The following is a 12,626-nucleotide window of genomic DNA, read 5'->3' as shown; positions in this document are numbered from 1 at the left end:
TCCCTAAAGAGGAAATTAAAGAACGCCCAACCACTCTTTACATACATATTAATTTGTTAGTTAATGTATGCCTATACTCATGCATAAATAGACAGTTGACATGTGTGAAGATCTGTTCGTAAATAACAGCGGGGTCCAGAATGTACAGTATGTGTATGAACACGACTGTGTGAGTACTGTATGCATGCGTGACATTCTGACCTATGTGTATGTAAAGGGATCATATGACTGCCCTCACACATGTGACCCCATGTGATTTGCAGGAGAGGAGAATGAAAAGAGACCAGGCTGGACTGTACAAGGGCATTAGGCCATGCAATGTGTATAAACTAAAGGTGTAATCCTCTCTTGTGCTGCTCAACATGTGACTCCAGGGGTCATTTATGAGAAGAAAAACCTATGAAAAGGTCCTTTAAGCATGCACCTTTCATACTGAACAAGCCAGAACCAATTCCAACAATTCTAAGAAATTCACATCTAATAAATTGCATGAAGGCAACATTTTTCGAGGCATCAATGATTCAAGATTAATTTTGAAGACGTGTGTCCGATGTAATAAAATAAGCTTAAAATAACTCATGTTTATTTTGCTGCACCTGAACAGTTACCTGCGGTTCAAATCCCACATTCCTCCTGAAAATCATAGTCAGCTGAGCTCAGAGAAGTGTTGGGGAAATTATTCCTTTAATACACAAGAGTGACATCTACTGGAAAAGGAGGAAAGTATCTTTTTAAAACTGCAAAATATGAATATTAACCAACAATTACATAAACACCAGGCAAAGACTGAGATCAAACCAACATACATACATGTTTAGGCTACAGCAAAATGTTAAAAATGGAGTTAGGTTCCCAAATTATGATTATGTATTGAGTATTTGTCAAAACTATTATGTTTTTAATTCACAGATCAATAGTTTATAAGCAAAAAGTAAACAATTAATTTCTCTAAGAGTCAATGACAAATCTGAACACATTTTGGCAGTGAATTAATCAAATGCAAAATGCATATCTAATATCAATAATCTTGATTAAGATAATTCAAATTGTATAAAATAATTGTCTAAAACAGGTTTAGGTGCTATATAAATACTGTTAAACTATCAAAACACTCAATATACGGAGAAATACACACAGCCCGTATTCAGAAATTGTGCGTTTGAAACAAGCCGTTAGGATCTCTGTCCATTTGTGATGTCACAAATATACAATATATAGACCATAACACGGTTTTAAACATTACCACTCTAAAAGTGTCCCAGTTTATTTTCCTGTTGCAGTGTATGTAAATAACATCAGCTGACAGGAAGTAAACATGAAACACTGTTGTCTAGCAACGCAATTCCATTGCAATTCAATTGAAATGCACTAAAACGGAGCGTTTCAGACAGAGGGTAAATACAGGTATATTCAGGCAGACAGTATGAGGAAAATAAAGTTTTTTTTTAAACATTTAATCATGTAAACATGTTCTAGTAGAAACACAAAATACAAGTATGAACCTGAAAATGAGCACGATATGGGACCTTTAATGGCTATATTTATTGTACAATTAGGTATTAATCGCTTAAATGCTTTATTACTATTTAAGATAAGATAAGATAAGATATTCCTTTATAAGTCCCGCAGTGGAGAAATTTGCATTGTACAGCAGCAAAGGGGATGAAAAAACAAGAAGCATCAGCTAACACAGTAAAAAAAAAGAGCTAAACAAAGTGAAACAAAATATAAACCATTTAAATAGAAGGAAGTATAAAAATAGGAGCAGTATATACAGTATTGACAATAAACAGACTATTAACAAAATTGCACAAGTGGAAAATGATATTAATTATGAATTTATGAATGAAACTCCACCTGAAAATATCAGGTTATTGTCAGGTTTTTGGTGTGTAAGTGGTCTACTGGGAGCAGTGCTGGTTGTGGAGACTGTACGTGACTCTTGTGGTCATCCATAGTGATAACCGTTTTTTAATTTATTTTATGTATTTAATTAAATTTTTCTTTTACAGTTTTTCTCAATTGTTTACACACAAATACTGGTACTTGACACACAATGACCACAACATGTAACTCATGCACCAAGCCCCTGAACCAATTCTGCTAAACTACAAGCACAATTCCTGCTTTACACTCAAATTGCAGTTCTAAAACACACTTTTTTCAAAACACTACACACAGTTCTTTGCATTTGGCACAATTTTCATGAAGAAAATCTCGTTTTCACAAGGAACACACTGTCATTCAAAATTCTAAAGTCAATTGCCCTACTATGCACACTGACTCATCACATGGGCAAACACCTGTCACACAGTGTTACAATTAGCAATCAGAGCTTTAGCATAAAAGGGCAAACATTGCTTGTGATGTGGATGAGGTGCTGTGGCCAGACCGAAACAGAAGAGAGGATGCAGCATAGTTTTTTTTTTCGTTTTTTTTTACTGTAACTGTATACAGTAAATTCCTCTGTTATTTTGTATGTAGACCACTGTATGTGCAACTTTGTGTTGGTTGGGATGTACACTGTGTACATTGTTTTTGTGGGGAAAATAAAATATATTTGTTACCGTGTATTTGTGTGTTCTGAGTATAAAAACAATATTCTAAAATATTTTACAACACACTTATGTATGTACTGTCTGTAGTAAGTGTAACACTGAACAAAAAAAAGGCCTAAGTCATCATGATGAATGGAGAAGAAGTGTTTTCCATTCATCATAGTGTTTTACATTGAGCACATCAGTGTTCAACTGGTTCTTATGAATGTCTATTCATATGATGGTTTGTGTGTGTCATTTGAAAACAAAATACCATTTTGAGAAGAAATAACATTGTTTTGAATGTAAAGTTTCATTTTGCAGGAGAATTGAGGGGTTTTGCCCATTGTGTGTGTGTTTTTTGATTTGTGTGTAGAGTTCTGAGAGTATGAGGCATGCTTTCAGAAAATGTGTGTAAACAATCGAGAAAAACTAATTTCTTTTTTTAATTGTTGGACTCTTCCATGCAGGCCACGCCCCCTCGTGTCACCACGTGGTTCTCTCTCTGCCGCAGCAGATGTCACATGACCGACCGGAGTCTTCAGCTGGTTACTTCCTGTTCCGAGGCTGTTTGTTCTCTCTGAAAATAACGGATCTGCTTCTGCTATCCGAGGAGGACTAGCTACACGGCGACACCTGTAGTATCCAGACATCCTGACAGCCGGGACAGGACTGGAGGAGAGAAACAAACACCATAAAGAAGGAATACAACCATCAAACATCAACAAATCAACCTGATCACCGTGTTCATTGTTGTTTAACCTGCTGGAGGAGATGAGCACCGGAGGGGCGGGTAGCTAGTTGACAGATAAACCGACTACACCGCCCGCCCTTTCATATCAGAGAGAAAAAACATTTATCTGCTGAATCTGCAGACACTTTTACTTCCTCTCTCCCTGTGACGTTATCAGCAGCAAGAAGGGGTAGCTCTGTTTTCCTCCAAAACAACCTGATTATGTCCAAATACACCAGCTTTCCTGAGCCGATGGACGACCACAACCCTTTCCAAGTGGGTGATATGAAATCTTAACATTTCATGGTGTGTGTTTGATGAGTGCAAGTCATTGATGTTGGCTCTGTGTGTGTAATAGCTGGCGTGTTGTTGCTCATGTGACGTGTGTGTGTGTGTGTGTGTGTGTGTGTGGCTTTATTCAGGGCCTTCATCTCTGCACACTTGTAGCTCTCTAATATTAACAATGCATGCATCAATAGAAACCACTCAGGTTTGTTAAGTGATGGATTAATGTTGCAGAAAGGAAGTCAAACAAATAAAGCAAATTTAATAACCATCTGTTTGCTTTTGCTTTGTGTTTTTGTTGTGTCTGCTATAATAGGACCCTGCAGTGACTCAACACAGCAGCAACACAGGATATGCCACACTGGACCTTTACAACCCATTTGATAATACTACTGCAGTGAGTAATGTGTCTTATCTGTGAGATAACAGGGGATAATTGTTGGTGATGTACTACACATAATGGAAAACACAACAGTGTTATGCCTAGGCTTGCCTTGCCATGTTTTCTTTTGCAAAAGGACAGAATAGGATACAGTATATGTGTGTGTATATATTTCAAACAAAACATTGGAAGGACCACTGATGTGTCTTTGAGTTCAACTCTTCGGCTTAACTTGTTTTATGCATGTTAGTGCGGTAGATGACAGGGTGTACTGTCCTAGACCTCTAACAATTTATCATTATTTATTTTTAATTTAATTTAATTTAATTTAATTTATATATATATATATATATATTTATTTTATTTGTATATTTGTGTGTATTTATTTATTTATTTATTTATTTTTGTACAGTTGTTTTTTTTCAGTGCCCTCTGGGTATTGTCATGGGTGGGATATCTATCAGTCCAAACATGTTTGTGCAGTGGATTGTCAGAGTTGTATTAACAAAATTCAGAAATAAACTCTGTTAAAAAAAAAAAAAAAAAGGGGCAAAAATGTACAGGTATATATATATATATATATATATATATTATTGATATTCAGCATCAGGCACATTTCCACAAAAAATACTTTCAAGTATTGTTTGCATACATCATCCATTTATGTTTGTCTGAATTTACATAATACATTTAATATTTAATTATGTAAGCAATTTTGTAAGCACGAAATTGCAGAAATGTAGCCAGATAATTGGAGCTGCGACGATTAATTGATTAGTTGTCAACCGTTAAATTAATCGCCAACTGTTTTGATGATCAATTAATCCGTTTGAGTAATTTTTTAAGAAAAAAAAAAAAAGAAAAATTCTCTGATTACAGAGATTTCTTTACTCCTCTATTGTTGAGTTGTGGACAAAACGAGACATTTGAGGACATCATCTTTTTTTTTGAGATTAGAGATTTATTTGTTCGCACAATAAAACAAAGCAGCAGAAATACAACAACAAAAGAAAGTTGTGCAGGTGAGATTAAAAAAAAAACACGGGGTTTATACAGTAGAAGGAATCTCACCTCAATAAACATCATAAGCAAATACAAAGAACATATAATCAACAAAAGTAAACAAACAAACATAAAATCCAAAAGCAAACATAAAGTAAGCAACATAAATCAATCAGAAACATAAAATATATAAATAATATATACGTATGTGTGTGTATCTTTGGCTTTTGGGAAACATTGATCAACATTTTCACCATTTTCTGACATTTTATAGACCAAACAACTAATCAAAATAATAATCGATAGATTAATCGACAATGAAAATAATCGTTAGTTGTAGCCCTACAGATAATCAGACTGCATTGTCATTTAATTTAATGTTTATTTTGAAAGTTTGTAGCTTGCATATTGTGTTTACAGTGTCTTATCAGCCTGCTTCCAGAGATGGCTGCAAGCGAACGGAGGTTATAAAAACTAATGAATAATCTTGGGCCTTTCGTGGTAGTGAATGAGAACATTTTGAATAAATTGTGAATAAAAAGTGCTTTTTAAAATTTGAAAACAAAAATAAGCTAAAGATTTGTCTGTTTAATTGTTTTACAGATAAAGGAGCTGACTGCGTTTAACTTTGTGAGTCGCTGCAGAGCTTCCGTAGCCTGATAATCAGACCGAAAGTCATTTCGTTTCACTTCCTTGATTAATTTTGTCTGATTCGATGAACAAATCACAGACGATGGTGGCCGTTCAGTTGTCTGAAGCCAGGCTAGAAAAACCTTTCTGCAAGACATCAAAAGTGTGTAATAAAACGGCAGCTGACCTCGTGCTTTAGTGGAGCAAGATATCAACTGACATTATGTCCGTATTAAAATAGCCCAAACCAGTTGACACACAGTAAGGCTGGTTATCCAGCTTTAATGAGGACTGGATTGCACATGAATGAACTTCATTATACAGACTTTGTGTCTTAAAATGACCAAAATATACACTTTGCCATGTGACATACATGTCATAGAGTTTAGTGTCCTTGTTGCTAGGAAACAGCTTGGGCCTAAGTTATGGACCGTGTCATTGGTAGTTTTGTTGCTAGGAAACAGCTTGGATCCACGTGTACTTCCTGTGAGCTGTTGATATTGGGAAATACCGCAGCAACAGGAACTATACTCAGATTTGACTGTTTTTGAAACTGAACTGGTTGATCTCTGTCACCTCGAACTGAGTTCATGAGAACAATGGAGATTTGTCAAGTATTTAATACTCTTATCAACATGGGAGTGGACAAATATGCTGCTTTATGCAAATGTATGTGTATATTTATTATTGGAAATCAATTAACAACACAAAACAATGACAGATATTGTCTAGAAACCCTCATAGGTACTGCATTTAGCATTAAAAATATGCTCAAATCATAACATGGCAAATTCAAGCCCAACAGGCAACAACAGCTGTCAGTGTGTCAGTGTGTTGACCTGACTATGACTTGCCCCAAACTGCATGTGATTATCATAAAGTGGGCATGTCTGTAAAGGGGAGATTCGTGGGTACCCATAGAACCCATTTTCATTCACATATCTTGGAGTCAGAGGTCAAGGGACCCCTTTGAAAATGGCCATGCCAGTTTTTCCTCTCCAAAATTTAGCACAAGTTTGGAGCATTATTTATCCTCCTTCGCGATAAGCTAGTATGACATGGTTGGTACCAATGGATTCCTTAGGGATTCTAGTTTCCTATGATGTCAATACCTTCACTCTAGCTTTAAAACTGAGCCTGCTACAACTACCGGAAGATCAATTGCATTAAAGGATTATTGGATTGCGTTAATGGATTATTTAATTGTGATTTGTTTTGATTTTGCCAGCATGTTTTGTCAGTGATTTATACATTTTGTTGTAGACATAAAGATCTAAACATATTGTGATTGTAAAAATTATTCAAATCATTTTTCTTTTTTTTTTCTTTGTTTCTTTTCTTTTTTTAAATGTCAGTAAAATTTAAAAAAAAATTAAAGCTAGTTTCAGTGTGCAGTAAGTGGCGCATGCATGAATGTGATTAATGATGTCTGTTTTTTTCTCCAGCCTCCGCCTCCGTATGAAGCCACCTCTCCCTCTGCTCCAGCTGTGCCTGCACAGACCCCACCCAGCAGGACGACACCCACCGAGCCTCGCAATTATGGCTCCTATAGCTCCCAGGTATCCACGCTGCAATGCAACACTTGTTGCTGCGCATCCTTTACGTAATCCTTCCCATTATTTATGACACATACACAACCTCTCTCTGTGACAAGCAGTTCTGATGCACCGTTTACTTTGTGTTATTGCTGTGTTAGACTGCGGCGAGCGCTACCACAGCAGAGCTCCTAAGGAAGCAGGAGGAGCTGGAGAAGAAAGCCCAGGAGCTGGAGAGGAGAGAGAGGGAGCTGGAGTCACACAGCCTGGGACCTGGAGCTTGTAAGAGAAAGGAAATAAATACCTAGGATGCCTAAATGTGTTATTGATTTAGTAGTTTCAAAAGAAATCGCTGTTAGTGATGTTTTCCCACTGTTCTCTTCATCAGCACGTCAGAATAACTGGCCCCCGCTGCCTTCGTTCTGCCCGGTGGGCCCCTGCTTCTACCAGGACATCAATGTGGAGATCACTCAGCGCTTCCAGCGCACCGTCACCATCATGTATTACTTCTGGATGTGTGAGTTTGTGTAACTCTTACTATGCGTTGTTGTGTGAATTCCCAGCATCATTGTTGCATCATCACAGTCATAACATGACTATTAAAGTGTTAGAGCTCCCCCAGAGGTTTGGGTGGTGTGGTGTGACACTTAAAGGGATAGTTCGGGTGTTTTGAAGTGGGGTAAGATAAAGGGGGGATAATATTCTAAATATAACGTACACTTAAACTGATATAGATTTTTTTTTTGGTGAGCTTTTCTTTGGGTGTTTAAAATACGCTTTGCAGCCGGCCCCCTCCACATCAGTGCATTGCTTTGCTTCCGTGCGGTAACTCCTGTCTGCTTCTCCAAACTGGGGTCGTGCCTCATACAACCCCACTTCAAAACACCCGAACTATCCCTTTTAAGATGTATCATTGGAAGGCGGTGGTTTTTGTAACTGAAAGAATCACTTAAGAAATTGAACCTAGAGCTGACTCATGTCCGTGTGCCTCCTACTGTTCTGTCTGGACTACGAGCTGGAATGTTTGTACAAAGACTTTTGACACTTAACTGCCAGATGGAGGACTTTGGCAGGAACCAACTGAAATTTGTGTCCACCTAAATGTGAAGAGGGTTCAGCTGTCTCCACCTGAGGCATCTACTGCGCACAAGAACCATTTCAAATGGTTGAATATAAGTAAGTTGTTCTTATTAAGCGACCCAAAGCTTCAGGTCGTAATTGTTCTCCACAACCCGTCAGCTCGCACAACGGGGGAGAAGTCAAAGTGGTCTAAAATTAGTCTAGCGTCAGTGATTTACGTCGTCACTTCATGAGAGCCTCCTTCCGGTTGGAGATGCGTAACTATGGTAACCTGTGCCAACCTCAAATGACCAAGATGATTTGTGAGAATCAAAGTCTGAACTATTTAAAAAAATATATATTATGCCTTTCAGAGTGAAATCTTATACTTGCACTTAAATTGAAGCGTTACTGAGTTTACAGAGCTGTCCGTCAACAATCTGTTATGAACGTTGTTGCCACTGCCGCATTGCATTGTGGGATATTTACAGAAAATAGTATGCAATATTGGTTTCCTACTACTGTTTTAGCATACTGAATAGCGTGTTAGTATGGAATTTCAGAAGCAACCTGCGTCACATACATGTTCACAAATATGTCTTTGGGTTCTGGCATCATTTTGAAAATGACAGAGAGCGAGAGAGACAGAAAGAGGGCGAGAAAGTGAGGCAGAAAGTAACCGCATAAGAGAGGGACTGGGCGAGCATCAAAAATGGAATTAAACAGTCTTGCGCCGGGACCGAGGGACAGCCGAAAGAGCCAGCTCCAAACCTTCGCAGCAGGCAAAGGAAGGTAATAAATGGCGTCATATTGCATCAGCCAAAGTCCTGACAAGTTGGCTCTTTCTTCAGTGTGGGGAGGGGTGTGTTGGATTTGTGTTCTAGTCCACAGCTCTGTAATAAAATCAACAAAGACTCGATCTATACGTTCAGGCTGCACTGCTGTTCATTCTTGTTCAACCGCTCCCATTCATCCCTCTTGTCTCCTCCTATTTTATCAATGTCCAGTCTGCACTTGCACGCTGCTCTTCAACCTGATCTCCTCCCTGGCCATGTTCTGCGTGGACCAGTCGGGTGGTGTCGGTGTTGGCCTGGGCCTCGCCATCCTCTGGAACCTCCTCTTCACCCCCTGCTCCTTCGTCTGTTGGTACCGACCTGTGTACAAAGCCTTCAGGTGTGTACCGCCATCTGTTTTTGCTCTTTTCTAAGCTGGCTACATAAAGTATAAATGGTGTTGAGCTGTTACATTAATTCTTTTTTTCTCTCCTCTTTCTAGGAGTGACAGCTCCTTCAATTTCTTTGTCTTCTTCTTCGTTTTCTTCGCCCAAGTGGTCGTCTCCGTCATCATGACCATCGGCATCCCTGGATGGGGTTTCAGGTATGACTAATAAACAAAACCATCTCTGCGTTAAGACAGTTTCTTCCCTCTGTTTATGTCCCTGTCTCGCTGTCTCCTCCCCTCAGCGGGTGGATCGTGAGCCTGGCTGCTCTGAATTCCAGCGTCGCCGTCGGCGCCATCATGATGATGAACGCCGTCCTCTTCACTGCCCAGTCCGCCATGGGGGTTTTCCTGCTGAAGAAGGTGAAAAACTGAATAAATTTGTTTACATGCAGGGAAAAATTCACACAGGTAGTGACTCAAATTAAGGTTGCTTTTCAGACAAGGTGTCAGTCACGCTATCCGCTGTATCTATTTCAGGATGTGGGTTTTTATGGAACATGTGAAACCTGTTTATTCATGTCCCTACAAACAGGATCAAAACAGGATCCTATAGTTTCTGATCATCTGGCAGCAGGAGTGTCTTAAAGCTGCAGGCAGTAACTTTGAGCAAATATGATAAAAATTGTATTTTTATAAAACTGTCACTATATGCTGACAGTAGTGCATGAGGCAGATAATCTGTGAAAAAAAATCCTGATCCTCTGCCTCCCTGTAGTGATCCTAATGGTGTTTGCAAGATGTCACCTAGCCCGAACGCAGACAACCAATCAGAGCCGAGGAGTCTCTAAAGCAGCTGTCAATCACTGCTCGCAAAAATCAAACTGTCATACTAGGCAGCGCTGATCAATATTCTGTTACTGTAATGCCTATTTCTCACCTAAAATGTTTTCAGAAACATATTTTAGTGTACTGTTAGAGAGGTTGTGACCCAGAAATAGGTATTACAGTAACAGAATATTAGTTCATATTGGATCAGCGCTGCCTAGTTTGACAGTTTGATCAGAGTTTTTGAGTTTCGCGAGCAGTGATTGACAGCTGCTGTAGAGACTGCTCTGCTCTGCTCGGCTCTGATTGGTTGTTTTCCTTCGGCGCGGTGAAATCTTGCAAATGCGGTTGGGGGCATTAAGAGGACGCAGAGGAACATGATGATTTTCACAGATTATCTGTCTCATGCACTACTGTCAGGTTATAGTGACAGTTATATAAAAATCATCAAAACCGACTTCACCTGTTAAATCCTGAACATCTCAGCCGCTAGTTTCTGAGGATAAAGTTTGGCTCTTTGAACTGCGCTGCGTCGACAACTCAGGATTTAGCTTCTTCTTCGTGATTCACCATCATATTTTTTATTTTACCAACTAACTACTATGTAACTTGAGTTGGTGACCTTTGCACAACACAATACAATGAATTACGCAAGATGTAAATTTTACATGTACTGCGAACAGACTCGTATTCACAGAGCAGTAAAAAAGTAAAGAGGAACAGATGGGGAGGAACTTTTTTAAGAGAACACCGTGTTTAGTCAGGCAGATTGTAAACCGGAGGTGAAGCTAATCCTGAAGACTAACCTGACCTGGACCAGGCTAGTCTGGAGGGATGTGTATCCATGGTAACTTAGGTCAGACTTATTTAAACTTCCTTTATGAAGCAGAATATAAAATAACTGGAATACTTGAAATACTCTAACTATTATATTTAATATAACCAAGATAATAGTGCGCATGTTGGCACTCATTGTTAACTAAAAGTCCCTGCTTAGTTCTGGAAAAAAATGGAAATTGGATTTAATAAAATAGTATTTGAAATGCAGGCAATCACACAAAAAGGCAGAATCATAATTGTTTATCCATGTAAAATACTCATTTAAATAATAAACACATAAACAATAAGTGAAAGGACTAATCTAAGTCAAATAATACTTGAATATTGATGTGCACCGTGCTTGTAAATGGTTCTAATCAGGCTTAAAAATGATTGGTAGACATTAGGAGATACTGTGACATGATGTAGTGTCACATTTCCCCAAAGAAGTCAAGGGAAGAAAGTGAAATCAAAATGGTCACGCTGTATTTGTGGAAACACTCGCACCCCGCCGTGCCCAGGTGGTCCCACCTGTCATGAAGCAGTCAATAGATAACAAACGGTCCGGAGAATAGCCACCATATCGGGTTCTGCGTATCATTTTCACCCCTCACAATGTGCATGATATGAGGATGAATTGCCGCATGTATCGTGTGTCAGCGCTCTGCTCTTCCCCCTCTTCAGGTCCACAGTCTGTACAGGCAGACCGATGCCAGCTTTGTGAAGGCCCAGGCCGAGTTCGCCACCGGAGTCATGTCCAATCAGGCCGTGCGCAGTGCCGCCACCAACGCCGCCGCCAGCGCCGCCCAGGGGGCCTTCACTGCGCCTCGATAGGTAGAGAGGGACGAGAAGGGTTGGGAGGGTAAGGAACGAAGGAGGTGGAGCGCCCTTTTCAGCTTGATAAGGGATCTGTTTGGTATTTATTTCCCTGCAGGTGGTTAGAGTTTGATTGTGGGGGTGAAGTGAGTCTGTTACTCCCCCTGAGCAGCTGAACAACAGGGCATGTGCATGAGGCGGAGGTGGTGTTGTCTAATTTATAAAGGTGTACAGGACAAGTTAGCTACATTGCCAAACCAGGAGTCAACAAATCATGTGAGTGTTGATTCAAGGAAACAGAAAGATGATGTGAAATGTGAAAAAAAATAAGATGCTGAAGCTGTTTGAAATTTAGTGCAGTCGTACCGAGTATCAGCGAATACAGGGAAAATGCTTCTTTTGTTTTTGTATTAAAAGACGAGCCGAGTGCCAAGTAGGAAGCTTCAAACCTGGATAATTTCCCATGTTTAAATGACTCCGATCATGTACATTGTGTTTACAAGGAGCCACGTCTGAACACTGAATTGTTGCCATTCTAATATTTGACCCATAACTGACTGGCTCGACTTTGGCGGACGCTAATTTTTTAGTTGCTTTAAGTGTTAACTAACAAGTTGTTTTGTTATTATTCCAAATGAAAAAATGCATATTTAACTATTTGCCAAAACCTTCTCATTACTGTAAAGATAACGTGTTGTTTCTGTTACGATATATCTGTTACTGTTCTGTTGGTGCTGCTTGTGTTTCTTATGATTACAGGTCACTGTCTTGGTTTTAATAAAAATATATTGTCATGCCTACACCGTCTACTGCAGTTATTATTAGTTTATTAGGATCCCCAT

General features: G+C 39.1%; 1 protein-coding gene across 1 annotated transcript; it reads left to right on the top strand.

The window, feature by feature from the left end:
* The first annotated feature begins 3,061 nt into the window (after nucleotides 1-3,061).
* On the top strand, nucleotides 3,062-12,584 carry scamp3 (secretory carrier membrane protein 3). The gene is made up of 9 exons (XM_037794396.1): nucleotides 3,062-3,546; nucleotides 3,872-3,952; nucleotides 7,015-7,128; nucleotides 7,266-7,386; nucleotides 7,493-7,621; nucleotides 9,171-9,336; nucleotides 9,439-9,540; nucleotides 9,627-9,744; nucleotides 11,653-12,584. The coding sequence occupies exons 1-9, from the start codon at nucleotides 3,493-3,495 to the stop codon at nucleotides 11,800-11,802; spliced, it is 1,035 nt and encodes a 344-aa protein (XP_037650324.1). The 5' UTR covers nucleotides 3,062-3,492; the 3' UTR covers nucleotides 11,803-12,584.
* Nucleotides 12,585-12,626: the final 42 nt, after the last annotated feature.

Source organism: Sebastes umbrosus, chromosome 15 (assembly GCF_015220745.1).
Source record: "Sebastes umbrosus isolate fSebUmb1 chromosome 15, fSebUmb1.pri, whole genome shotgun sequence".
NCBI lineage: Eukaryota > Metazoa > Chordata > Actinopteri > Perciformes > Sebastidae > Sebastes > Sebastes umbrosus.
This window is presented reverse-complemented; position numbering and strand designations above follow the sequence as displayed.

What these genes read in the sequence shown, in the direction of transcription:
- scamp3 (XM_037794396.1), top strand. Translation starts at nt 3,493, where the DNA reads ATGTCCAAATACACCAGCTTTCCTGAGCCGATGGACGACCACAACCCT. An exon ending in ATGGCTCCTATAGCTCCCAG is followed by an intron (nt 7,129 to 7,265) that starts GTATCCACGCTG and finishes TTGCTGTGTTAG; the next exon opens with ACTGCGGCGAGCGCTACCAC. An exon ending in CAGCCTGGGACCTGGAGCTT is followed by an intron (nt 7,387 to 7,492) that starts GTAAGAGAAAGG and finishes TCTCTTCATCAG; the next exon opens with CACGTCAGAATAACTGGCCC.